We start from the raw sequence: 27,711 nt of genomic DNA, 5'->3' as shown, positions 1-27,711 counted from the left end.
GGGGGTCCCCTGGTGTCCCCAACCCCCCCCTCCAGCGGTGCCACCACATCTGGAGGTGACAGCGACAGCGGAGGGCAGCTGGGGCCCCTCCCCCACCCTCCCAAATCCGCTTTTTGGGGGGGGGGGGGCCCGCCCCGCCCCCACCCCGGGACCGCGGGGACCCCGGGGTTGGGTGGGCGTCCCTGGGGGTCTCGGGGTGTCCCCCCGGTGTCGTGGTCGTCCCCCCCCCCCCCACTGTGGCACGGGGCCCGGGAGGGGCGGGGGGGCGAGGGGGGGATGAGGCAGCGCTCGGGAATGCGCCGGGATCGGGACCTGGCACCGGGATTTGGCACCGGAACCGCCCCGGGAACGGCTCCAGAGCGGCTCCGGAGCCGCCCCAAAAACCGCCCCAAAACGGCCCCAGACCGGGCCCGGATCGGTGCCGGTACCAGGCCGGGAATGGCCCCAAAAACGGCCCCAGAACCGGCGGGACCGGCCCTAAAAGGGACCCAAAGGGCCCCGGTACCGCCCGGGACGGCCCCAGAACCGGCCCGGGACCGCAGGTGGGGAAAGCGGGATCGGGGACTTGTTGCAATTTGGAGAAATTTGGGGGTCCAAGGGTGCGAGAAGTCCCGGATTTTGGCTCCCAGTATGTACTGGACCGAACTGGGAGCAGAGCCTGAGGGTCCCGAACTCCTCCCAATGTCCCCCCAATGCCTCCTCAGTGCCCCCCAGTGTGTCCCTCAGTGCCCCCCAGTGCCCCCCCCCAGTGCCCCCCCCAGTGCCCCCCAGTTCCATCCCAGTATCCCCAGTTTCCATTCTGGGAGTTCTGGGGGCTCCCCCAAGGGGTCCGGGGGATTCCCCCCCCCCCCAAGATTTGGGATTTACCTGAGGGGAGTTGGGGTTACCTGGGGGGAGGCGGGGCTTGGGACTCACCTGGGGGGAGGGGCGGGGGTCCCGTTCCGGGATTGTCCGGACCGGAACCAGGACTGGACCGGGACTGGAATCGGACTGGGCCAGAACCATGGAATGAGAACCAGAAATGGAACTGGAGCGGGACCGGGATCGGGACCGAGATTGGATCAGGATTGGATCGGGATAGACTCAGAACCGGGACCGGGACCGGCATGGACTCGGGAACGGGAGCAGAAGTGGGACTGGATTTGGACCGGGACCGGGACTGGATCGGGATCAGAACCGGCACCGCATCAGGTTTAGGAGCGAGACTGGATCGGTACCTGGAATTGGACCAGGACTGCGATCAGAACCGGGATCGGGAGTGAAACCGGATCGGGATCAGAACCGGCTCAGATCGGGATCGGGATCGGGATCGGATCGGAATCGGGATCGGAACCGTCCCCGGAGAGGCTCCGGGCTGGGAACTGGAACGGGACCGGGCCCAGGACAGGGATCAGAACCAGGACTGGATCGAGATCGGAACCTCCCCGGCTCGGAACCGGGACCGGGCTCTGGACTAGACCCGACCTGGGCTCAGAACCGGCCCGGGAGAGGCTCCGGGCTCGGAACCAGAATCGGAACGAGGCCCAGCACGGGGATCAGAGCGGGACCGGTCCCGGCCCGGACGCTCCCCGTGCCCGCGCCGGGCGCGCCGCGGCCGCTCCGGGGCTGTCCCGGGCCGCTCCCTGTCCCGGGGCCGGGCCGGGCCGGGCCCTCCCCGCTGGGCGGGGGCGGCTCCGCCGCGCTACAAGAGCCGGGACCCGCCCGGGCGCGGCCACTCCGCACGGACCCGCCGGGGCCGCTCCGGGACCGCCGGCACCGGCACCGCCGCCAGGAACCGGCACCGGGCATGGCCCGGCTCGGCCGCTGAGCCCGCAGCGCGCAGGTACCAACGGGGACAGAACCGGGACGGAACCGGGACCTGCCGGGACGGGCGGAGGCTCCGGGAGGGGCGGGCGGGGATCCCGAGACTGTCCCGAGGGTGTTTTGGGGGGGGTTCGGGTGGTCCTTGGAGTTGCCGAGGGGGCTCGGGAAGTTCCCCAGGGAATCCCGGGGGGCTCCGGGAGTCCCGCGAGGGCAGGGGGGGGGGGTCCCGGTGGTCCCAGAGGAGCCCGGGGGGTCTCCGGGAGCTCCAGGACTTGTTCTCGGTGGTCCTGGGATTGTCCCGGGGCGGGGTCGCGGCGGGTTCGGGGGGTCCCGGTGGTCCCGGGTTCGCCGTGGGGGTGCAGGGGGGGTCCCGTGACCGTCTCGGGGGTCTCCGTGACCGCCGGGGATCCGGGGGGGTTCGTTTGTCTCGGCGGGGCTCCGGTACCGCCGTGCGGGTCCCGGGGAGCTCCGGGAGCGCCGCGAACTCCCCGGGGTTGGGGGGGGGGGGGCCCACGCGTGTCCCGTGATCGCTCCGGGGGGGGTCCCGGGGGCTCCCGAGCCGCTCCGGCTATTCCCGGGGGGGGTCCCGGGGGTCCCGGGGGTCCTGGGCGCATTCAGGGCGTGGTCCCCCCTGCCCCCCCCCTCCGGCCGCGCCCGGGGAGTCCCCGCTGGGGGCGGGGCCGCGGTTCCCCCCCCTTCCCCCCCCCTCTCCGGGCCCCTCCCGCCGCTCCCGCCCCGCGCGGACCGGGGGGACCCCCGGGGGGGGCGGCCCGGTGCCGATTTTGAGGCGGGGGAGGGGACGGGGGGGATCCCCGGGATCCCGCGAGGGCGCGGCCGCGCGTGGGCGCTCAGTTAATGAAGGTTCTGTAATTAACGCTCATCAGCGCCGGTTTCAGCGCGGGGGTGGCGTGAGCGCCGCGCTTTGGAAGGGGTCGCGTTAGTTTTGGGGTTCCCAGCCCCAAACCCCACGCGAGGGGTTCCTGGGGAAGGGGGGATTTGGGGAGGGGGGGGAAGGGACGTGGGTGTCCCCGTCCCCCCCGTCCCCCCCCCCCCCCGCTGCGGTTTTTGGGGCGCGGCCGCTCCCGGGCGCCACTTCCCCCTCTGTGTCCCCCCCGCTTTGGGGACAACCCTCCCCCCCCCCTTTCCAGGGGGGGAGGCCACCCCCGAACCCCCCCTGGGGACCCCAAATTTTGGGAGACCCCAAATTTTTTATATGGGGGATTAATCCTTTCTTCCCCCTCACATCTCTTAGAACTTTGGGGCGCACGCGACGCTTTTTTGGGGGGGATTTTTGGGGAAGGGTCTGGGGCGGGGTTGGGGACACCCCCGGAGTGTCCCGGCGCCACCGCGTGTGGCCGCGGGCAGAGTCCGGGCAGGACCCGGTGGAACCGGTCCGGGACCCTCCCGGATCCGCGCGGTCCCCGCCGCCCGCGGGACTCTCGCTCCAGCCGGTCCGACCGGTACCGGCCGCGGGGCCGCGCCCGCTCCTCCTCCTCCTCCTCCTCCTCCTCCTCCTCCTCCTCCTCCTCTTCTCTTCGTCCCAGGTTTTTTTTTTCCCAATTTACCCCCGTTTTTTCCCAGTTTTTCCTCTATTTTTTCCCGTTCTCTCCGTTTTTTTGGGATAGTTTTCCGGGATTTGGCGTTTCCTGGGAGGATCCCGGGCCGTGCGTCACCGGCCCCGCCCGGACCCCCGCGTTTGGGGGGGGGCACATTCCCCGGACACCCCCAAATTTGGGGGTCGAACCCTCCCCCCTCTCCCCAAATCCGGGTCTCGCTCGCCGGGGGAGCGGTTTGGGGTGGGGGGTCCTGGTGAGGTGACAAAGTGACAGCGTGGGGTGACAGCGGGGTGGCTCCGGGGGGTGACACCCCCTCGGTCACCGGACACGCGGCACGAGGGGGCTCCGGCCGCCCTCGGGGCGGTTTTTGGGTGGTGAAGAGACAGCGTGGCCCCTGGGGGGTCTCCAAAAACATCTCCCCAAGGGTGGGGGGAGGGGGGGCTCTCACTGCTGTTGCCGTGTCCCCAAATGTCACCCAGGGGTGGTGGCCGCGTCCTTTCGGGGACCCCGGGCAGGGTGACACGGGTGACATCTCATCCCTCTGTCCCCTCTGTCCCTCTGCGGCTTTTTGGGGGCGGGGGGGGGAGATGGGGGCCACTAAAAATACCGGGCAGGGGCCGCACGTGGTTTTCACCCCAAAAATAGCCCCGGGACGGCGGGGGGGGGGGGGGGTGGCATTGCTGCGGGGACACTCCGAGCTGTCCCCTGTGTCACTGAGGGGGGAGCGGGGGGGGGCTCGTGTCACCCCCCCCAAGTGGCGCGGGAACCTCGGGAAAAGGGGGAAAACCCTGGAAAAGTGGTGGGGAATGGTGGAAAATGCGGTTTTGGGGCCATTTCTGGGCGGGCCGGGCCGCTCCCAGCGCTCGGGGCCGCTCTGAGTCACCCCCGGTCCCCCCCCGTGTCCCCCCCCGGTCCCCCCGCCCCGCTCTGAGTCACCAACCAGTTTGGCCGCCACCGAGCGGAGCCTTCCAGAGCCTTCCGAGCCCCGATTGTCCCTGCTGGGGACACCCCCGGGGCTGGGGGGGACACCCCGAGGTGCCACCCCCCCCCCACCCCCCCCCCCCCCGAGGTGCCACCTCCCCGCTGGGGACACTCGGGGTATCCCCGGGGTGAGACAATCCCGGCCTTGTCACCCCCCGTGTCCCCTCAGGGTCTCCTCCCCGGTTTTTTTGAGGGAGTTTTGAGCAGGGAAAGGAGGAAAAAAAAAAACAAAAACAACGAAAAAACCAACCCCGAAATTCTCTAAAAAATGGAGAAATTCCCTCAAAAGTTCAGGAGCTGATCTCGGTGGGGTTCAGGGCGCGACAAGGGACCGGTGACAAGGGACAGGTGACATTCCCACGCTGCCCCGCCCTTCCCGTCCCCCCCCCCCCCCCCCCCCAGCTCCGGAATTCCCGCAAATCCCAAAACAGCGCGGGATCAGAGCTGCTCCTTTGGCCCACACCGGCCCTGGGCACATCGGGGGTGTCCCCAAAGTGTCCCCGAGCCGGGTTTGGGTCCCGATGGGGGGGGGCAGGGAGGGGAAAGGAGGGGAAGGACGGGGCTTCTCGGGGGTGTTCCGGGGGTGTCCCCGTGTCCCGGGGGTGTCCCCGTGGTGTCCCCCCGTGTCCCACCGTGTCCCCCATGTCCCCTCCAGGCTGGGAGGTGACACCGGAGCCGTTCCCGAGCGAGGGCCGAAGATTCCTGGGGCGGATCCGGCCGGGACCGGGATCCCACCAAGGTCAGCGGGGCCGCTCCGGCTCCTCCGGACCCCCTGTCCGGACCCTCCCCTGACCCCCTGACCCAATGCCCACTCCCTGCCCCGTGTCCTGCCCCGTGTCCTGCCCCGTGTCCACCCCGTGTCCACCCCGACTCCTGCCCCGTGTCCTGCCCCGTGTCCGCCCCGTGTCCACCCCGACTCCTGCCCCGTGTCCGCCCCGTGTCCACCCCGTGTCCTGCCCCGTGTCCCCGCCTGACCCCGGCCGTGTCGTGGCGCAGATGGAGCCCGAGGAGGACACTCGCGAGATCCTCCTGCCCAACTGGGAGGGCAGCGGCTCCCACGGCATCACCATCGCCCAGACTGACCACGGCGTCTTCGTCCGCTGCGTCCAGCAGAACTCTCCGGCCGCTCGCATGGGCGTGGTCAAGGAAGGTGAGGACACTCGGGGGGGCTTTGGGGACACTCGGGGCCATCCTGGTGGCATCTCCTGCCTCTGTCCCCATTGTGTGGTGACCCCATAGTCACTCAGGTGGGGACAGGGGACTCATCCCTGAGGGTTTTGGGTTTCAAAATCGGATTGGGGTTTTTTTCACCATTCTGGTGACAATTGAGGTGTTTTATTTTTCCATCCCTGTGGGAAATGACCCCATGGTCACTCATGATGGGGACAGGGGGCTCCCTCCCTGTGTCCCCCCCCACCCCTTTACAACGCACTGACCTGGCCGTCCCCTGTCCCCGTCCCCAGGGGATCAGATCGTCAGCGCCACCGTGTACTTCGACAAGCTGCAGTCGGGGGAGGCGGCGCAGCTGCTGCAGAGCATGGGGCAGCACACGCTGGGGCTGCGGCTGCAGCGCCGCGGGGACCGCACCGGACACGGCTGTGACCAGCTCGGCCTGGCACCCGGCAGCCCCGAGGTCGTGCTGGTGAGTTGTGGGCACGGGGACGGGGAGGAGAGGATGGGGGAGGAAGAGGAGGAACAAGGATGGGGATGAGGATGGTGGGGAGGATGGGGACAGGGATGAGGATGGGGATGAGGAGGGGAGGAAGCAGCGCCCCGGCGCTCACCGTTGCCGTGCCCTGCCCGCAGAGCGGTGATGATGAGGAGTACCAGCGCATCTACACCACCAAAATCAAACCACGGCTCAAATCCGAGGAGGGTGCAGAGGCCGAGGCCGGGGGGACGCAGAGCAGAACCATCACGGTCACCCGCAGGGTCACCGCCTACACCGTGGACGTCACCAGCCACGACGGCGACCTCAGCGTCACCGACCTCAACGTCCGCATCCCCACGCCCGAGCTCGGGACGCCTGAGGGGCTTCACCTGCCCCAGAGCCAAAATCCTGCTGGAGAAACTGGAAAATCCCTCCCGGGCTGGAAAGGCCCCAGCGCCTCGGCGGGGTCGCCACGGATCGAGGCCAATGGACAGTTTGGGGAGCTGGACGGGTCATTCCACGCCACGGGTCACGTGTCCGGCGGGGCTCCGTGTCCACAGGGGGAGGTCACTGTCTCATCCCCGCCCGGCGATGTGGGGAAAATCAAGATCCCGGCGTTAAAAATCCCCAAATTCGGGTTCCAGGCTGGCAGTGAAGCCCCACAGGTGGACGTGGGAATGGACGTCACCTGCTCGGCCGTTCCCTCCCCGTCCGGCAAGGCCCCGGTGCCGCAGGTGGACGTGGCAGTCAAAAGTGCCACCAAGGTCCCCTCCCCTCCGCTGGATGTCCCCAGTGTGGAGCTCCCGGACGGTGCCAAGGGGAAAATCAAAATCCCGCACTTGACCTTCCCCAAATTCACAGCCCAGGGCGATGGAGCCACCGTGGAGGCACCCAAGGGCGTGGCCGTCCCCAAGGTGGAAGGAGAATGGAAAGGCCCTACCTTCAAGAAGGTGGAAACGCCCCAAATTTCGCTGTCGGACGTGACCCTGAACCTGAGGGGCCCCAGAGGGGAAGGGGACCTGACAGGACTCGGCCCCAAGGGGCTCCAGGTGGACGTGGCCGGGCCAGGGGGTGGCCTGAAGGGCGTGGAGATGGATGTCAGCATGAAGGGCTTGAAGGGAGGAGTGGACGTGTCCGTGCCGAGCGTGGGGGCAGAATTGAGGCAGCCTCAACTGGACCTTAAAGGGCCCCAAATTGGGGTGGAGGTGCCTGGAGTGGACATCAAAGGCCCCACGGTGAAGGTGCCTGAGGTGAGCGTCAAGAGCCCCCAAATCTCCGTGCCCGACGTCGACCTGAGCCTCAAAGGGCCCGGAGTGAAGGGAAATCTGGATGTTTCTGCCCCAAAACTGGAAGGGGAGCTGAAGACCCCTGGACTGGACATCAAAAGCCCCAAAGTGGAGGTTGGGAGCCCAGAAATGGAGATCCACGGGCCCGAGGGCAAACTGAAATTCCCCAAACTGAAAATGCCCAAATTTGGGGTGAAGGGAGAGAGCCCCGACCTGGAGGTGACCCTGCCCAAAGAGGGGGTGGACGTCTCCGGCCCCAAGGTGGACATCAGCATCCCCAGCGTGGACATCAAGGGCCCCAAAGTGGACATTGAAGCACCTGATGTTGACATTCATGGCCCTGAGGGAAGATTCAAAATGCCCAAATTCAAGATGCCCAAATTTGGGATGCCCGGGGTGAAGGCAGAAGGGCCCGAGGTGGATGTGAACGTCCCCAAAGCCGACCTGGAGGTGTCCGGCCCCAAGGTGGATGTTGAGGCACCGAGCTTGGACATCCAGGGGGCTGAAATGCACCTCAATGCCCCCAAAATCTCTGTGCCGGACACTGCCCTGACCCTGAACGGTGCCAAGGCCAGCGGTGACCTGGACCTGTCCGTGCCAGGTTTGAAGGGCCCCGAGCTGGACATCAAAGGCCCCAAAGTCGAGGTTGCAGCCCCAGAGTTGGACGTCCAAGGGCCTGAAGGCAAACTAAAGTTCCCCAAACTGAAAATGCCCAAATTTGGGGTGAAGGGAGAGAGCCCCGACCTGGAGGTGACCCTTCCCAAGGGCAGAGTGGACGTTTCGGGTCCTGGCGTGGCTGTTGAGGTCCCCGGCGTGGACATCAAAGGCCCCACGGTGAAGGTGCCCGAGGTGAGCATCAAAACTCCCCAAATCTCCATGCCCGACATCGACCTGAACCTCAAAGGGCCCAAAATCAAGACAGATTTGGACGTTTCCTCCCTAAAAGTGGAAGGGGAGCTGAAAACCCCCGGGCTGGACATCAAAGGCCCCAAAGTCGAGGTTGCAGCCCCAGATTTGGACATCCAGGGGCCCGAGGGCAAACTGAAGTTCCCCAAACTGAAAATGCCCAAATTTGGGGTGAAGGGAGAGAGCCCCGACCTGGAGGTGACGCTGCCCAAGGGGGAGGTGGAGGTTTCTGCTCCTAGGGTGGACATCGATGTCCCAAGCATGGACGTAGAAGGGCCAGAGGTCAAAGGGAAAGGCCTCAAGTTCAAAATGCCCGAGCTCAACGTTCAGACCCCAAAACTCTCCATGCCAGACGTGGATCTGGGCTTGAAGGCCCCGAAACTGAAAGGGGACGCTGGAATTCCTGGGCTTAAGGGCCCCAAAATCGACGTGAAAGGCCCCAAAGTGGACATGGAAGGTGCCAAAATGGACGTGAAGGGTCCCAGGTTGGATGTGGAAGGTCCCAAGTTGGATGTGGAAGGTCCCAAGTTGGATGTGGATGTGCCTGAGGTGGACTTGGAATGTCCAGAAGGGAAGATGAAAGGCCCCAAGTTCAAGATGCCAAAACTCAACATCAAATCCCCCAAAATCTCGATGCCGGATGTGGATTTAAACTTGAAGGGACCCAAAGTGAAGGGAGAGGTGGACGTGTCCCTCCCCAAGGTCGAGGGTGACATCAAGGGGCCAAAGGTGGACGTGGAGGTCCCGGATGTCCACCTGGAGGGTCCAGAGGCCAAACTGAAAATGCCCAAAATGAAATTGCCTCATTTCAACGTGTCCGGCCCCAAAGTGGAGGGGCCTGAGGTGGACGTGACCCTGCCCAAGGGAGAGGTGGAGGTGTCTGGGCCGGAGGTGGACGTTGAGGGACCCGAGGTGGACATTGGAGGAGCGGAAGGGAAATGGAAGGGTCCCAAATTCCGGATGCCAAAGCTGAACATCAAATCCCCCAAAATCTCGATGCCGGATGTGGATTTGAACCTGAAGGGACCCAAAGTGAAAGGAGAGGTGGACGTGTCCCTCCCCAAGGTGGAAGGGGACGTGAAAGTGCCAGAAATGGACATTAAAGGGCCAAAAATGGATGTTGAGATGCCCGGGGTGGCTTTGGAGGGTCCTGAGGGGAAGATCAAAGGCCCCAAGTTCAAGATGCCCGAGATGCACATAAAGACCCAGAAAATCTCCATGCCCGATGTGGACATCAACCTGAAGGGCCCCAAGGTCAAGGGCGACGTGTCGATCCCAAAGCTCGAGGGTGAACTGAGGGGCCCAGAACTGGACATCAAAGGCCCCAAAGTGGACATTGAGGCCCCCGATGTTGACATTCATGGGCCTGAGGGAAAATTCAAGATGCCCAAATTCAAGATGCCCAAATTTGGTCTGAAGGGAGAAGGCCCCGAGGTGGACGTGAACCTCCCAAAAGGAGACCTGGATGTGTCCGGCCCCAAGGTGGACATTGAAGGTCCCAAGGTGGATGTGGAGCTGCCTGAGGGGAAGATCAAAGGCCCCAAGTTCAAGATGCCCGAGATGAACATCAAAGCCCCCAAGATCTCCATGCCTGACATCGACCTCAACCTCAAAGGCCCCAAATTAAAGGGGGACGTCGATGTCTCTGTTCCCAAGCTCGAGGGTGACCTCAAAGCCCCCGACATCGACATCAAAGGGCCCAAAGTCGATGTCGACCTCCCCGATGTTGATTTGGAAGGTCCTGAGGGGAAGATCAAAGGCCCCAAGTTCAAGATGCCTGAAATGAATATCAAAGCCCCCAAAATCTCCATGCCTGACGTCGACTTCAACCTGAAGGGCCCCAAGGTCAAGGGTGATGTTGATATTTCCGTCCCAAAGCTGGAGGGCCCAGAACTGGACATCAAAGGCCCCAAAGTGGACGTTGAGGCGCCTGACGTCGACATTCACGGTCCTGAGGGAAAATTCAAGATGCCCAAATTCAAGATGCCCAAATTTGGGATGCCTGGTGTCAAAGCAGAAGGCCCCGAGGTGGACGTGAACCTCCCAAAAGGAGACCTGGATGTGTCCGGCCCCAAGGTGGACATTGAAGGTCCCGAGGTGGACGTGGAGCTGCCCGAGGGGAAGATCAAAGGTCCCAAGTTCAAGATGCCTGAAATGCATTTTAAGACCCCCAAGATCTCCATGCCTGACATCGACCTGAACCTGAAGGGCCCCAAACTGAAAGGGGATGTCGATGTTTCGCTTCCCAAAGTGGAAGGAGACCTGAAGGGCCCCGAAATTGACATCAAAGGGCCCAAAGTCGATGTTGACCTCCCCGATGTGGAGTTGGCAGGCCCTGAGGGGAAGATCAAAGGCCCCAAGTTCAAGATGCCCGAGATGAACATCAAAGCACCCAAAATCTCCATGCCCGACGTCGACTTCAACCTGAAAGGCCCCAAGGTCAAGGGCGACATCGATGTCTCTGTCCCCAAGCTCGAAGGTGATCTCAAAGGCCCTGAACTGGACATCAAAGGCCCCAAAGTGGACATTGAGGCCCCCGATGTTGACATTCATGGGCCTGAGGGAAAATTCAAGATGCCCAAATTCAAGATGCCCAAATTTGGTCTGAAGGGAGAAGGCCCCGATGTGGACGTGAACCTCCCAAAAGGAGACCTGGACGTGTCCGGCCCCAAGGTGGACATTGAAGGTCCTGAGGTGGACGTGGAGCTGCCTGAGGGGAAGATCAAAGGCCCCAAGTTCAAGATGCCTGAAATGCATTTTAAGACCCCCAAGATCTCCATGCCTGACATCGACCTGAACCTGAAGGGCCCCAAACTGAAGGGAGATGTTGATGTTTCTGTCCCCAAGCTCGAGGGAGACCTGAAAGGTCCTGAACTGGACATCAAAGGCCCCAAAGTGGACATTGAGGCCCCCGATGTTGACATTCATGGGCCTGAGGGAAAATTCAAGATGCCCAAATTCAAGATGCCCAAATTTGGTCTGAAGGGAGAAGGCCCCGAGGTGGACGTGAACCTCCCAAAAGGAGACCTGGATGTGTCCGGCCCCAAAGTGGACGTTGAGATGCCGAGCGTGGACATTGAGGGCCCAGAGGGGAAAATCAAAGGCCCCAAGTTCAAGATGCCTGAGATGCACATCAAAGCCCCCAAAATCTCCATGCCTGACCTCGACGTGAACCTGAAGGGCCCAAAAGTCAAGGGGGGTGTCGATGTTTCCGTCCCCAAAGTGGAGGGTGAGCTGAAGGGTCCGGATGTGAACGTGAAAGGACCGAAGTTGGATGTGGATGTTCCTGAGTTGGATGTTGAAGGTCCCGAGGGGAAGTGGAAGGGACCCAAGTTCAAGATGCCAGAGATGAACATCAAAGCACCAAAATTATCTCTGCCTGATGTTGACCTGAACCTAAAAGGTCCCAAACTGAAGGGAGAAGTGGGAGTGTCTGCCCCAAAAATTGAAGGTGATGTGAAAGTGCCGGATCTGGAGTTGAAAGGCCCCAAAGTGGATGTGGAGGTCCCCGACGTGGAGCTGGAGATGCCCGAGGGGAAGATCAAAGGCCCCAAATTCAAGATGCCTGAGATGCACATCAAAGCCCCCAAGATCTCCATGCCCGACTTTGATCTGAACCTGAAAGGCCCCAAACTGAAGGGAGACGTGGATGTGTCTGCCCCAACAATCGAGGGAGATTTGAAGGCCCCAGATGTCGACATCAAAGGCCCCAAAGTTGATGTCAACCTCCCCGACATGGACCTGGAGTGCCCTGAGGCGAAGCTGAAGGGCCCCAAGTTCAAGATGCCCGAGGTGCATTTCAAAACTCCCAAAATCTCCATGCCCGACATCGATCTGAACCTGAAAGGCCCAAAACTCAAGGGGGACGTCGACGTTTCTGCCCCCAAACTGGAAGGTGACCTGAAAGGTCCTGAACTGGACATCAAAGGGCCCAAACTGGACATTGAAGCTCCTGATGTGGACATTGATCTCCCAGAGGGGAAGGTGAAGGGTCCCAAGTTCAAGATGCCCGAGATGCATTTCAAGGCCCCCAAAATCTCTATGCCCGACTTTGATCTGAACCTGAAGGGCCCCAAAGTCAAGGGGGACGTCGGAGTGGCTTTACCAAAGCTCGAAGGGGACCTGAAGGGCACGGAGATGGAACTGAAAGCACCAAAGGTGGATGTCGAAGTTCCTGACGTGGAGCTGGAGTGTCCAGAGGGGAAAGTGAAGGGCCCTAAGTTCAAGATGCCCGAGATGCACATCAAGGCCCCAAAAATCTCTATGCCTGACTTCGATCTCAACCTGAAAGGCCCTAAATTAAAGGGTGATGTCGATGTTTCTGTCCCCAAGCTGGAAGGGGACCTGAAGGGCCCTGAATTGGACATCAAAGGCCCCAAAGTCGATGTCAACCTCCCCGATGTGGAACTGGAGTGTCCTCAGGGGAAATTGAAAGGCCCCAGCTTCAAGATGCCAGAAATGCACATCAAAGCCCCCAAAATCTCCATGCCCGACATCGACCTGAACCTGAAGGGCCCCAAATTGAAGGGAGATGTCGATGTCTCTCTTCCCAAGGTCGAGGGTGACCTGAAAGCCCCAGACATCGACATCAAAGGGCCCAAAGTGGATGTCGACCTCCCCGATGTGGAGTTGGAAGGGCCCGACGGGAAGATCAAAGGCCCCAAGTTCAAGATGCCCGAGATGCACATCAAGGCCCCCAAAATCTCCATGCCCGATGTCAACTTTGGCCTGAAGGGCCCCAAGGTCAAGGGTGACGTGGATGTGTCGGTTCCAAAGCTGGAGGGCCCAGAACTGGACATCAAAGGCCCCAAAGTGGACATTGATGTGCCAGACGTTGACATTCATGGGCCTGAGGGAAAATTCAAGATGCCCAAATTCAAGATGCCCAAATTTGGTCTGAAGGGAGAAGGCCCCGAGGTGGACGTGAACCTCCCAAAAGGAGACCTGGATGTGTCCGGCCCCAAGGTGGACATTGAAGGTCCCGAGGTGGACGTGGAGCTGCCTGAGGGGAAGATCAAAGGTCCCAAGTTCAAGATGCCTGAAATGCATTTTAAGACCCCCAAGATCTCCATGCCTGACATTGACCTGAATCTGAGGGGCCCTAAAGTGAAGGGAGATGTTGATGTTTCTGTCCCCAAGCTCGAGGGAGACCTGAAAGGTCCTGAACTGGACATCAAAGGGCCCAAAGTCGATGTTGATCTCCCTGATGTGGAGTTGGAAGGTCCTGAGGGGAAGATCAAAGGCCCCAAGTTCAAGATGCCTGAGATGCACATCAAGGCACCCAAAATCTCCATGCCTGACGTTGACTTCAGCCTAAAGGGCCCTAAAGTCAAGGGTGACATCGATGTCTCTGTCCCCAAGCTCGAGGGTGACCTCAAGGGCCCTGAACTGGACATCAAAGGCCCCAAAGTGGACATTGATGCCCCCGATGTTGACATTCATGGGCCTGAGGGAAAATTCAAGATGCCCAAATTCAAGATGCCCAAATTTGGTCTGAAGGGAGAAGGCCCCGATGTCAATCTGCCAAAAGGAGACCTGGACGTTTCCGGCCCCAAGGTGGACATTGAAGGTCCTGAGGTGGACGTGGAACTGCCCGAGGGGAAGATCAAAGGCCCCAAGTTCAAGATGCCTGAAATGCATTTTAAGACCCCCAAGATCTCCATGCCTGACATCGACCTGAACCTGAAGGGCCCCAAACTGAAAGGGGATGTCGATGTTTCGCTTCCCAAAGTGGAAGGAGACCTGAAGGGCCCCGAAATCGACATCAAAGGCCCCAAAGTCGATGTTGATCTCCCCGATGTGGATTTGGAAGGGCCCGAGGGGAAGATCAAAGGCCCCAAGTTCAAGATGCCCGAGATGCACATCAAGGCCCCCAAGATCTCCATGCCCGATGTCGATTTTGGCCTGAAGGGCCCTAAAGTCAAGGGTGACATCGATGTCTCTGTCCCCAAGCTGGAGGGTGACCTGAAGGGCCCCGAAATTGACATCAAAGGCCCCAAAGTGGACATTGAGGCGCCTGACGTTGACATTCATGGGCCTGAGGGAAAATTCAAGATGCCCAAATTCAAGATGCCCAAATTTGGTCTGAAGGGAGAAGGCCCCGAGGTGGACGTGAACCTCCCAAAAGGAGACCTGGACGTGTCCGGCCCCAAGGTGGACATTGAAGGTCCTGAGGTGGACGTGGAGCTGCCCGAGGGGAAGATCAAAGGTCCCAAGTTCAAGATGCCCGAGATGAACATCAAAGCCCCCAAGATCTCCATGCCTGACGTCGATTTCAACTTCAAAGGCCCCAAATTAAAGGGGGACATCGATGTCTCTGTCCCCAAGCTCGAGGGTGACCTCAAAGCCCCAGACATCGACATCAAAGGGCCCAAAGTCAATGTCGACCTCCCCGATGTGGACTTGGAAGGTCCTGAGGGGAAGATCAAAGGCCCCAAGTTCAAGATGCCTGAGATGCACATCAAGGCCCCCAAAATCTCCATGCCTGACGTCGACTTCAGCCTCAAAGGCCCCAAGGTCAAGGGGGACATCGATGTCTCTGTCCCCAAGCTGGAAGGTGACCTCAACCTGAAGGGCCCCGAATTTGACATCAAAGGCCCCAAAGTGGACATTGAGGCGCCTGACGTCGACATTCATGGCCCAGAAGGGAAAATAAAATTCCCCAAGTTCAAGATGCCAAAATTTGGGGTCCCTGGTTTCAAAGCAGAAGGCCCCGAGGTGGACGTGAACCTCCCAAAAGGAGACCTGGATGTGTCCGGCCCCAAGGTGGACATTGAAGGTCCCGAGGTGGACGTGGAGCTGCCCGAGGGGAAGATCAAAGGCCCCAAGTTCAAGATGCCTGAGATGCACATCAAAGCCCCCAAAATCTCCATGCCTGATGTTGACTTCAACCTCAAAGGTCCCAAACTGAAGGGAGATGTGGATGTGTCCCTTCCAAAGGTTGAGGGTGACCTCAAAGCCCCAGACATCGACATCAAAGGGCCCAAAGTCGATGTCGACCTCCCCGATGTTGAATTAGAAGGTCCTGAGGGGAAGATCAAAGGCCCCAAGTTCAAGATGCCCGAGATGCACATCAAGGCCCCCAAAATCTCCATGCCCGACGTCGACTTCAACCTCAAAGGCCCTAAAGTCAAGGGTGACATCGATGTCTCTGTCCCCAAGCTGGAGGGTGACCTCAAAGGCCCTGAACTGGACATCAAAGGCCCCAAAGTGGACATTGACGCCCCCGATGTCGACATTCACGGCCCAGAAGGGAAAATTAAAATGCCCAAGTTCAAGATGCCCAAATTCGGATTTTCTGGGCCGAAAGTGGAAGGCCCCGAGGTGGACGTGAACCTCCCTGATGCTGAGGTCAATATTTCAGGTCCAAAAGTTGATGTTTCCGTCCCGGAGCTGGAGATTGAAGGCCCCGACGGCAAACTGAAGGGTCCCAAGTTCAAGAAGCCGGAGCTGCAGTTCAACGTGCCCAAGATCTCCATGCCTGACATCGATCTCAACCTGAAGGGCCCCAAACTGAAAGGAGACCTTGATGCTTCTCTTCCCAAGGTCGAGGGGGAACTGAAAGGCCCCAAACTGGACATCAAGGGGCCGGAGCTTGAGCTGGAGGGGCCCAAGATTGACCTCGAAGGAAAAGCGAAAAAATCCAGGTTTAAACTTCCCAAGTTTGGCTTTTCTGGCCCAAAGGTTCAAAGCCCTGAGGTGGATGTGAAGCTTAAGAAGCCTGAGGTGGAACTGTCTGGCCCGAAGGTCGAGGTCCAGGCTCCAGATTTGGATATCCAGGGAAAATCCAAGGGCTCCAAATTCAAAATGCCTTTTCTGAACATTTCTTCACCCAAAGTCTCGATGCCGGATGTGGAGCTGAACCTGAAGGGGCACAAAATGAAAGGGGAGTTTGACCTGTCCACCCCCAAACTGGAAGGGGAGCTCAAAGGTCCAGAGCTGGACATCAAGGGCCCCAAGGTCAACATCGAGGCCCCTGACGTGGACGTTCACGGCCCGGAGGGGAAAATCAAAATGCCCAAGTTCAAAATGCCCAAATTCGGTGTTCCTGGGTTTAAAGGAGAGGGGCCAGAGGTGGATGTGAACCTGCCCACGGGAGAACTGGACGTGTCTGGTCCTAAAGTGGACATTGAAGGTCCCGAGGTGGACATTGAGGGGCCCGAGGGTAAGATCAAAGGCCCCAAGTTCAAGATGCCTGAAATGAACATCAAGGCCCCCAAAATCTCCATGCCTGACATCGACCTCAACCTGAAAGGCCCCAAGGTCAAGGGGGATGTGGACGTGTCCCTGCCCCAGGTGGATCTGAAGGGACCCAAGGTGGACGTGGAAGTTCCTGACCTTGATGTGGAAGGTCCGAAAGGGAAAATCAAAGGCCCCAAATTTAAAATGCCTGAAATGAACATCAAAGCTCCCAACCTCTCCATGCCCGACCTGGACCTCAACCTGAAAGGTCCCAAGGTCAAAGGGGGGGTGGATGTCGATCTGTCTGCACCAAAAATTGAAGGGGACCTGAGCTTGCCAGATGTTGACATCAAAGGGCCCAAAGTCGATGTTGATCTCCCCGACGTGGAGTTGGAAGGTCCTGAGGGGAAGATCAAAGGCCCCAAGTTCAAGATGCCCGAGATGAACATCAAGGCACCCAAAATCTCCATGCCTGACGTCGACTTCAACCTGAAAGGCCCTAAAGTCAAGGGTGACATCGATGTCTCTGTCCCCAAGCTCGAGGGTGATCTCAAAGGCCCTGAACTGGACATCAAAGGCCCCAAAGTGGACATTGATGCCCCCGATGTTGACATTCATGGGCCTGAGGGAAAATTCAAGATGCCCAAATTCAAGATGCCCAAGTTTGGTCTGAAGGGAGAAGGCCCTGAGGTGGACGTGAACCTCCCAAAAGGAGACCTGGATGTGTCCGGCCCCAAGGTGGACATTGAAGGTCCCGAGGTGGACGTGGAGCTGCCTGAGGGGAAGATCAAAGGCCCCAAGTTCAAGATGCCCGAAATGCATTTTAAGACCCCCAAAATCTCCATGCCTGACATCGACCTGAACCTGAAGGGCCCCAAACTGAAAGGGGATGTCGATGTTTCGCTTCCCAAAGTGGAAGGAGACCTGAAAGGCCCTGAACTGGACATCAAAGGGCCCAAAGTCGATGTTGATCTCCCCGACGTGGAGTTGGAAGGCCCTGAGGGGAAGATCAAAGGCCCCAAATTCAAGATGCCTGAGATGCACATCAAGACCCCCAAAATCTCCATGCCAGACTTTGATCTGAACCTGAAAGGCCCGAAGTTGAAGGGAGACGTGGATGTGTCACTGCCAAGTGTGGAAGGGGATCTGAAAGGGCCAAAATTGGATGTGAAAGGCCCCGAATTTGATGTTTCTGCCCCAGATGTTCAAATTGAAGGGCCTGAGGGGAAGATCAAAGGGCCCAAGTTCAAGATGCCCGAGATGAACATCAAGGCCCCCAAAATCTCCATGCCTGACATCGACCTCAACCTCAAAGGCCCCAAACTGAAGGGGGATATTGATGTCTCTGTCCCCAAGATGGAAGGAGATCTCAAGGGTCCTGAACTGGATATCAAAGGGCCCACAGTCGATGTCAACCTCCCTGATGTGGACCTGGAAGGCCCTGAGGGGAAGATCAAAGGCCCCAAGTTCAAGATGCCTGAAATGAATATCAAAGCCCCCAAAATCTCCATGCCCGACGTCGACTTCAACCTGAAGGGCCCCAAGGTCAAGGGTGATGTTGATATTTCCATCCCAAAGCTGGAGGGCCCAGAACTGGACATCAAAGGCCCCAAAGTGGACATTGATGTGCCAGACGTTGACATTCATGGGCCTGAGGGAAAATTCAAGATGCCCAAATTCAAGATGCCCAAATTTGGTCTGAAGGGAGAAGGCCCCGAGGTGGACGTGAACCTCCCAAAAGGAGACCTGGATGTGTCTGGCCCCAAGGTGGACATTGAAGGTCCCGAGGTGGACGTGGAGCTGCCTGAGGGGAAGATTAAAGGCCCCAAGTTCAAGATGCCTGAGATGCATTTTAAGACCCCCAAGATCTCCATGCCTGACATCGACCTGAACCTGAAGGGCCCCAAGCTGAAGGGAGATGTTGATGTTTCTGTCCCCAAGCTCGAGGGAGACCTGAAAGGCCCTGAACTGGACATCAAAGGGCCCAAAGTCGATGTTGATCTCCCCGACGTGGAGTTGGAAGGTCCTGAGGGGAAGATCAAAGGCCCCAAGTTCAAGATGCCTGAGATGCACATCAAAGCCCCCAAAATCTCCATGCCCGATGTCGACTTCAATCTGAAAGGCCCCAAGGTCAAGGGCGACGTGGATGTGTCAATCCCAAAAGTGGAGGGTGACCTGAAGGGCCCACAAATTGACCTCAAAGGCCCCAAAGTGGACATTGAGGCACCCGATGTCGACATCCATGGCCCAGAAGGGAAAGTAAAATTCCCCAAATTCAAGATGCCCAAATTTGGTCTGAAGGGTGAAGGCCCTGAGGTGGATGTGAACCTCCCAAAAGGAGACCTGGATGTGTCTGGCCCCAAGGTGGACGTTGAGATGCCGAGTGTGGACATTGAGGGGCCCGAGGGTAAGATCAAAGGCCCCAAGTTCAAGATGCCTGAGATGAACATCAAGGCCCCCAAGATCTCCATGCCTGACATTGACCTGAACCTGAAGGGCCCCAAAGTCAAGGGGGATGTGGATGTGTCCCTGCCCAGTGTGGAAGGAGAGCTGAAAGGTCCCGAGGTCAATGTCTCCGCCCCCGATGTCACCATTGACAGCCCCGATGGTAAATTCAAACTGCCCAAGTTCAAGATGCCCAAATTCTCCATGCCTGGATTCAAAGGGGATGGGGTGGACGTGGACCTGACTCTCCCCAAGGGCGACGTGGCCGTTTCGGGCCCCAGCGTGGACGTGGAGGCTCCTGAGCTGAGCTTGGACAAGAAAGGCAAAGGCCCCAAATTTTCCATGCCCGAGATGAACATCAAAGCCCCCAAGATCTCCATGCCTGACGTCGACTTCAACCTCAAAGGCCCCAAATTAAAGGGGGACCTCGATGTCTCTGTTCCCAAGCTCGAGGGTGACCTCAAAGCCCCAGACATCGACATCAAAGGGCCCAAAGTCGATGTCAACCTCCCCGATGTTGAATTAGAAGGTCCTGAGGGGAAGATCAAAGGCCCCAAGTTCAAGATGCCCGAGATGCACATCAAGGCCCCCAAAATCTCCATGCCTGACGTCGACTTCAACCTCAAAGGCCCCAAGGTCAAGGGGGACATCGATGTCTCTGTCCCCAAGCTGGAAGGTGACCTCAAAGGCCCCAAAGTGGACATTCAAGTTCCTGATGTGACCATGGAAGGGCCCACGATCAAGATGCCCGAAATTTCCGTCCAGACTCCCCAAATTTCCACACCCGACATCGACCTGAATCTGAAGGGCCTGAAAGTCAAAGGTGACGCTGATCTGCACGGCCCCAAGCTCGAGGGGGATCTGAAGGGCCCCAAAGTCAATATCGAGGGCCCAGCGATTGATGTTGATGGTCTGGAGGGGAAAGTGAAGCTGCCCAAAATGAAAATCCCCAAATTTGGTTTTAAAGGGGAAGGGCCCGAGGTGGATGTGAACTTGCCCAAGGCCGAGGTGGATCTGTCTGGCCCCAAGGTTGATCTCGGCCTGCCAGAGGTCAACGTTGAAGGTGTGGAGGGCAAAGTGAAAGGTCCGAAACTGAAAATGCCTGAAATGCATGTGAGTGTCCCCAAAATCTCCATGCCTGAGATAGACTTGAACTTGAAAGGCCACAAAACCAAGGGCGGCTTTGACGTTTCCACCCCGAAGGTGGAAGGTCACCTGAAGGGTCCCGAGGTCGACCTCAAAGGCCCCGAATTTGGGGTCAAAGGCCCCGAAGTTGATGTCGAATGTCCTGACATCAACATTGAGGGCCCGGAGGCCAACATCAAAGGTCCCAAGTTCAAAAAATCCAAATTTGGGTTCGGGATGAAAAGTCCCAAGGCAGAGGTTTTACCTGATTTACCTGAGGTGGAGCTGAACGTGGAGTCACCTGAGGCCCACCTGTCCGGGAAGGGGAAGAAGAGCAAGTTCAAGATGCCCAAAATCCACATGAGCGGCCCCAAGGTGAAGGGGAAGAAGGGGGCGTTCGAGGTGACCGCGCCGGGGGCCGAGCTGGACGCTGAGCTCAACGTCCCCAGCCCTGACATCTCTGCCACAAAGTCCCCGAAGGGCAAGAAACACATGTTCGGGAAGATCTCCTTCCCAGACGTGGAATTCGACCTCAAATCGCACAAATTCCGCGGGGAGGCCTCACCGGGGCTCCCGAAAGTTGAGGGCGACCTCAAGGGCCCGAGCCTCAATGTGGATGTTGAAGGTCCTGATGTGAACCTGAAAAGCCCCAAATTGAAACTCCCCGGGATCCAGGTGGGCACGGGGGACGTGAAAATCGGGGGGGACCTGAAGGGCCCCGGGGTCGACATCGCCGTCCCCTCGGTGGCGGCGCCAGACATCGACGTCGCCGTGAAAGGACCAAAAGTTAAAGGTGAAGTTGGCGTTGCTGGAGCACAACTGGAAGGTCCCGAGGTGAAACTGGGATGGCCCAAGGGGGGGGAAACAGGTTTAGAGCTGGAAATGCCGGATGTGAGCACGGCCGTGGATGTGAAGCTCAAAGGGCCCCAAATCTCCAGGCCTGAGTTGGAGGGGAACCTGAAAGGACCAAAATTAAAGGGAGATTTGGACATTTCGGGCTCTGCCCAAGGGCCCGGCGTCACCCTGGAGGCGCCCGGCCTGGACCTCGGCGGTCTGGGGGGGAAGGTGAAGTTGCCCACGGTGAAATCCCCGACGCTGGAGGTCCAGGGGGGCGTCCCCTGCTCCGTCCAGTCCCCAGGGGCCACCCTGGACCTCCAGGGCCCCTCGCTGGACGTCTCCGGCCCAGATTTGGATGTCCACCTGAAAGGACCAAAGCTGAAAGGAGATGCCGGCCTCAAAACCCCGCAGGTGTCGGCGGACGACTCTGGCTTCGAAATTTTGGGGGGCACCATTAAACTCCCGTCCCTGAAGCTGCCCCAGTTCAGCATCTCCAGCCCCAGCGTGGACGGAGGGGACGCGAGGGTCACTCTGGAGGGCCCCCAGGTCAAGGGGGGGCTGAAGGGCTCCGATTTGGGGCTGGAAGGTCCCGAGGTGGAGCTGAAAGGGCCGAAAATCTCCGCACCGGACGTTGACCTGAGGCTGAAAGGACCAAACGTTGACGTGGCCAGTGACATCAAAGGGTCAAAGGTCAGTGTGGAAGCCCCTCGGGGAGGGGTCGGTGCCCACCTGGAGGCTCCAGCCCTGGAAGCGTCCGGCTCAGGACTGAACGTCAACGTGAAGGGGCCGAAGGTCAGCGCTGCTTCCGGAACCTTCCACGCCACCGGCCCCAAGGTGGCCACCGAGGGCGGCCAGGTCAAAGTGTCCTTCCCCAAGCTGAGGATGCCAAAATTCGTCTTCTCGGAGCCCGAGGCCAAGGGCCGTGAGGTTGGGGTGGACGTCGACTTCCCCGGCGCTGACGTGGCCGAGCCGGAGCCGGATGAGGCCGAGGCCAGGCTGAAGAAATCCAAGCTCAAGATGCCCAAATTCAACTTCTCCAAGCAGAAAGGGCGTGGCGGCACCCCGGGGTCCCCCGAGGCGTCGGGCTCGGTGTCCGGCTCCAAGGGCGACCTGAAGAGCTCCAAGGTGAGCCTGGGCTCGGCCGAGGGCGAGCTGGAGGCCGAGGCGCCGGCGGCCAAAGCCAAATTCTCGCTGTTCCGCACCAAGAAAGCGCGGCCGCGCTCGTCGTCCTTCAGCGACGAGCACGCGGCCGAGCCGGACGCCGCCTCCCGGCAACCCAAGAGCAAATTCGGGACCTTCGGGGGCATCGGCTCCAAGGCCAAGGGGTGCTACGAGGTGACGGCCGGCGACGAGGACGGGGGGCGGGAGCCGGGGTCCCCCAAATCCCCCCTGGCCTCGTCCGGCGAGGGCGGCGCCCGGGGGGGGCTTCGCGTGCCCGGCCTGGAGCTGTCGGTGACCACCAAGCGCAAGGAGTGACCACCAGGGCAGGGCTTGTACATAGGCCTGGACACAGGAGGGACCCCCCCGTGTACAGAGAGTGGGGAGGGGGGAGGGGCTGGGGGGGTCCCCCCCGGATTTTTGGGGTCCTCCCTGTGCCGAGAGCTTCAATTCTTCCCTCCCCATTTTCCCTTTTTTTTTTTTTTTTTTAATTTTTTTTTTTTTTATTGGGGTTTATTTTTGTCCCCCATTTTTTTCCTCCCTCCGCCCCCCCCCCCCCCCCAAAAAAATATTTTCAGTGTTTGGTTAATGATTTTTTTTATTATTCCCCCCCCATTTTTAACCTTTTTTTTGCTTTTTTTTTTTTTTTCCCGGGGCTGAAGATTCTGTTGGGTCGATGGATTTGCTCATAACTTTGTTTTTTTTGGCTTGTGAAGGAAATGGAACCAAAAACTGTGGATTTTTATCTAAAATAACAAGCAAAACTGTGGATTTATTAATAAAAAACTAACCAAAACCATGGATATATTCAATAAATTAACCACACCCATGGATATATTTAAAAAGCAAAGCAAAAATATGGATTTACTAAAAAAAGAAACCAAATAAAATGGAATTATTAAAAAAAGAAACAAACACCAAAGTAAAAATGTGGATCCATTAAAAAAAAAATCTATTAAAGAAATTAATTTTAAAATAAAGAATTACCAGAGACAAAATTGGGTCTGTTAAGAAAATAAACCAAAGAAAAGGGATACCTTAAAAAAAAACTTAAATGGATTTCTCCAAAGAAAGAAACTGGAAAAATATTGATTTATTGAGCAGAACCAACCAAAAACCATGTATTTTTTAAAAAATAAATCCAAACCATGTGTTTATTAATAAAAACGTATCAAACCCCATGGATTTATTAACAAAAACGAACCAAAAAAACACAACTGTGACCTCTGAAACTGAGAAGTGTCCCCAGAGCTCGGAAAATTTAATCCGTGGCGCAAGACCTGGAGATCGAATGACTCCGGGGAGGACGGAGCGAGCCCAGAGCCACTCCCGAGCTTTTCCCTGCTGCTTCATTTTCATTTTTTTTTCGGGCTGTTTTTTTCGGCTGTTTTTTGTTGTATTTGTTACATTCTTTGTATAATAATTTGATAAAAGCACCCATTTCTGTCTCGTTTAGCCCCAAAATTAAAAGGTGCGTCGGGCGTCCGGGATAAAGTTTTGTTTATGAGGATTTTTGGGGGAAGTTTAAATAAATGAAATCAAAAAAAAAAAAAAAAAAAAAAAAAAAATCCCCAGAAATTATAAACCTTTTCCCTTTGCAGCACTTTAACGGCGAATTAACGGGAGAAAAACCAGGGTGGAAAATGCAAATAAAAAATGTTTATTAACCGCGAGTTTGCCGCATTTGGATGTTTTTTTTTTTAAGCTCAGATTTGGGGGCTTTAGGCTCAAATCGGATCCTCTCCCCGTGGATTTGGGGGTCATGATTCCCCCCACAAAAAATTTGGGGTCCAGTCCCCTCCCCCTATCTCAAATATCAGGTCCCCACCATGGCCAACCCCCCCCCCCCTCCCAAATTTGGGGCTTCCCTCTCCTCCCATTGCCCCTCCCCCAAAAAAATCCCCCCGCTCTGGTCCGCCCGCCCGCCAGGGGGCGCTGCTGCCCCCGCCCACCCATTTTAGGGAGCGGCGGGAACAAAACCACCGGAATGGCGAAGCGGAAGTCAGTCGTGTTGCCCCGGTTCATGTTGGGAGTTGTAGTTCTGTAAATCAATAACACTTCCGGTTACGTGTCCTAATGCATTCTGGGAACTGTAGTTCTAACTTAGCTGAAAACACAGCTGGCTTGGCAGCCATATTGTTTCCGATGCACTCTGGGAGTTGTGGATTTTTTTTTGTTTGTTTTTTTAAATAAGAGGACGGGGACTCGGCCGCGGTGGCACCCGGTGCTTGCTGGGAGTTGTAGTTTGCTGCGACAAACAACCCGGGGCGGGGCTCTGCCTCATGGCCAGGGCGTTACTGGCCTGTACTGGGCACTACTGGTCTGTACTGGAGGCAGCTGCTCACCCCGCCCCACCCCACCCCCATAACATCACCCACACAGAGGCATCGTGGGTAGGCGGCCATCTTTACTGAGGGACAGTCAGGCATCCAGGTGTCCATGGAGAGTCCCCAATTGACCCAGGTGTGTCCTCAGCTGTCCCCTGCTGTGTCCGGTGTCCCCAGGTGTCCATGGCAGGTCCTTCAAGTGTCCTTGGAACCTCCCTGGGAGGATCGCAGGTGTCCCCAGGTGTGTCCCAGGTGTGAGCAGCTGTCCCCAGGTGTGTCCCAGGTGTCAGCAGCGCCGGGTCGATCCCGGGTAGCGCTCTCTCAGCTCCTCCCGGAAGCGGCGGAACAGGCGCCGGTTTTGGCCCAGCTCGGCCTCGCGGCTCCTGTGGAAGCCCCCGGGCTCCTTGAAGCCCCGGTGGGTGACGAAGGCCCCATCCAGCACGGCGAAACGGAACCCGGCCACGTGCAGCTCGCAGGCCTGGGGAACACAAGGAGGGGCAAGGGTCACAACGAGACTGTCAAGGAACCAAGGACCCACCCAAAGGACCCATGGACCTCCCAGGGCACCCAGAGAACCCCCCCAGAGCACCCAGAGACCCCCCCAGAGCACCCAGATCTCAGAACTACCAGCATCCCCAGCCCCCATGGCCACCGTGACCACCCCGAGTCCACCCCACGACCCCCAGGGCCCCCCCCGAGCCCCCCTGACCTGGCTGATGCGGTTGAAGCCGTACTGGAGGAACCTCTCGTCGAAGGGGGGGACGCCGCGGGCGGGGGCCACGAAGAACGGCTCCCAGGGGTCCCTCCAGGGCACCTCGTAGGCCACACGCAGCCGGGGGGGCGAGGGCAGCGCCCGCCAGCGCCCGAAATCCGTGGGGGCCTGGCAGCGGGGGCACAGGGTCCCGTAGAACGGCCGCGCCTCCCCCGCGCCCCAAAAGCGCAGCAGCTCCGCCTTGGAGCGCGGCAAACGCAGCCCCGAGCGCACCTCGAAGGCCGGCAGGACGAAAAGGACCCGGGCCCAGGGGGGCTCGGCCGTGAGGGGGTCACTCGGGGTGTGGGGGTCACTCGGGGTGTGGGGGACCTCCAGGACATTGGGGTCACTCAGGTCCTGCAGACCCTTGGGGACCCCCATGGCACTGGGGACACTGGGCTCACTCAAGCCATTGGGGTCCCCAAAACTTCTGGATATCCCCAGGTCCTTGGGGAACCCAGGGACCCCCAAGGTGTTGAGGACCCTCAGGCCACCAGGAGCCTCCAAATCTTTTGGGTCCCCCAACTCCCCTCGAAACCCCAAAGTCCCCTGAATATCCAAACTTTTGGGGTTCCCCAAATCCTTCTGAGCGTCCGGAGCTTTCGGGTCGCTCAGCCCCTCCTGTCCCCCCCAGTTTTCGGGGTGCAGCCCCCCCTGTCCCTCCCAGTTTTTGGGGTGTAGGCCCCCGTTCCGTAGCAGCTCCAGGAACCCCTCGCGCAGCCCCGGGCTCGGCACCACGTCCGCGTCCACCATGAGCACGAAACGCGCCCCCAGTTTGGGTGGGGGTCCTCCCCCGAGCCCCCCCCCAGCCGCCCCCTGCCAGGCCACGTTCCTGAGCAGATTCCCGGGGTACGGCACCTCCAAACTGTAACTGGGGGGGTCGGCGGCCGCCAGCCTGGCCAGGGCCCCCCGGCACCCCCCGGAATTTTGCGGGGCTCGAGGTGGGTCCGGGATTTTTGGGGGGGGTCCCGCCGCTCCCAGCACCACGTGCAGCCTCAGGCGGCCCCGCAAACTCCGGCAGGGCCCCCCCAAAATCTCCATCAGCTCCTGCAGCCCCTCCCGGGGCGCCCCAAAAACGGCCACGGATAGCGGCCCCCCCCAGGGCCCCCCCAGCGCTGCCGCCGCTCGTCCGGGGCTGCCGTGGGTGGCCAGGACCAGCTCGGGCCGGGGGTCGCGAGCCCAGCCCGGGGGGGCTCCCAGTACATCCCAGTACACCCGGAACGCCCCCGAGGCGTCGAGAACCCCCCGGGGGGGGCGGCGGGGCCGGAGGGGGCGCGGGGGGGGCAGCGCCCGCAGGTAAAGGGTCTGGAGCAGAGCCACACCCCCCAGCAGCCACGCGCAGCCCCCCAAAAACCGGCCCCGGCCCATGGCGGGCTCTGGGGGGAACTGGGAGGGGTCTGGGAGGGACTGTGGGGAACTGGGAGCTACTGGGGGGCACTGGGAGTGGTCAGAGGGGTGTACTGGGAGGGTACTGGGGGATACTGGGGGTTACTGGGAGGCTTCTGGGGGTTACTGGGGCCGGCGCGGAGCTGGGACCAGTCCGGCATGCTGGGACCAGTACGGGGTTATTACTGGGACCAGTCTGGGGTCACTGGTCCCAGTTTGGGGTCGCTGGGACCAGTCCGGGACTCACCGCGCTGCGTCGGCGCCGGGAGGAGCTGCGCACGCGCGCAGGCGGAGGGGCGGGGTTACGCAAATCAGGCTGTGGTGGGCGGTGCTTTCCCTTTGTGGGCGGTGGTTTGGGCGCTGGGGGCGGGGCCTGGCGGCTCCCGCAGCTCGGGGGAGACTCCCGGGACCCTCCGGGACCCCAAACCCCCCAAATTCCCCAAATTCCCGCGTTCCCCCAGAATCCAATTCTCTCATTCCGATCCCTGGGACCCTCCCCAATAATCCCGCGGTTTCCCCGAGTTTCTGCGTCGTCCCTAAATTCCCGAGTCCTCCCTAATTCGTGGCTCCCCCACCCCCGCCAAAATCCTGGGTCCCTCCCAGCCTCTGTCCCCCTCCCCAGATTCCCCCCAAATTTCCCAGGCCCCTGGGAAGGAGCTGCCGCAGGCACGGGGACCATGGGGGACACTTTTATTGTCAGGGGACATTGGGGACATCACGGACAGCACCGGGACTCGGGGGCTGTGGGGGCACCCCCCGCCTGTCCCTCGGGACGCTGGGGACACGGCGGGACTCGATCCCTTGAGCTGGGACGGTGGCAGTGTCCCCCACCCTTCGGGGACATCGGTGACACTTGGGGACGCTGGGTCACGACAATCTCAGTCCGTGGGGTTGGGGACACCGAGGACGGTGGGGACACCGGGTGTGTCAGTCTGGGGTGCACGAGTGCGGCCGGTGTCCCTCGGGGGCATTGGGGACATCGCGCTGCGACGGTCTCGGGGTAGGGGTGGGGGGCGCTGGGGACATCGGGGGGACATCAGGCCAGGATGTCCCTTGGAGAGTGTTGGGGACATTGGGGACACCGAGCCACATTGTGCCTCAGCCCCAGGGCTCGGGGACATCATTGGGGACATCATTGGGGACGTCACTGGGGACATTTGGGGACATCACTGGGGACATCAAGCCACATCGTGCCTCGGTCCCCCACGTTGGGGACATTGAGGGTGACGCCCACGGGTTGGGGGAGGAGAGGGGACACAGTTTTAGGGGGGGGACTCTGCCAAAAACGCAGAGCCCGAGGTGGGAGGAGGTGACAGGG

The 27,711-nt window shown here is 59.7% G+C and overlaps 2 protein-coding genes across 2 annotated transcripts; one reads left to right on the top strand and one right to left on the bottom strand.

Annotated features, from left to right (window-relative positions):
- Positions 1 to 1,718: 1,718 nt before the first annotated feature.
- Positions 1,719 to 23,602, top strand: AHNAK (AHNAK nucleoprotein). Its single transcript, XM_088155086.1, has 5 exons — positions 1,719 to 1,822; positions 4,996 to 5,079; positions 5,337 to 5,490; positions 5,804 to 5,982; positions 6,147 to 23,602. Exons 3-5 carry the CDS (start codon positions 5,337 to 5,339, stop codon positions 22,245 to 22,247), a joined length of 16,434 nt encoding a protein of 5,477 aa, XP_088011212.1. The 5' UTR covers positions 1,719 to 1,822; positions 4,996 to 5,079; the 3' UTR covers positions 22,248 to 23,602.
- On the bottom strand, positions 23,569 to 26,680 carry B4GAT1 (beta-1,4-glucuronyltransferase 1). The gene is made up of 2 exons (XM_014893019.2): positions 24,966 to 26,680; positions 23,569 to 24,734 (listed from the first exon to the last, which is right to left on the bottom strand). Exons 1-2 carry the CDS (start codon positions 26,373 to 26,375, stop codon positions 24,543 to 24,545), a joined length of 1,602 nt encoding a protein of 533 aa, XP_014748505.2. The 5' UTR covers positions 26,376 to 26,680; the 3' UTR covers positions 23,569 to 24,542.
- Positions 26,681 to 27,711: the final 1,031 nt, after the last annotated feature.

This window comes from Sturnus vulgaris, chromosome 34 (genome assembly GCF_052056855.1).
Source record: "Sturnus vulgaris isolate bStuVul1 chromosome 34, bStuVul1.hap1, whole genome shotgun sequence".
Lineage (NCBI taxonomy): Eukaryota > Metazoa > Chordata > Aves > Passeriformes > Sturnidae > Sturnus > Sturnus vulgaris.
Note: the sequence above shows the minus strand (reverse complement) of the source record. Positions and strands in the feature narration are given on the sequence as shown.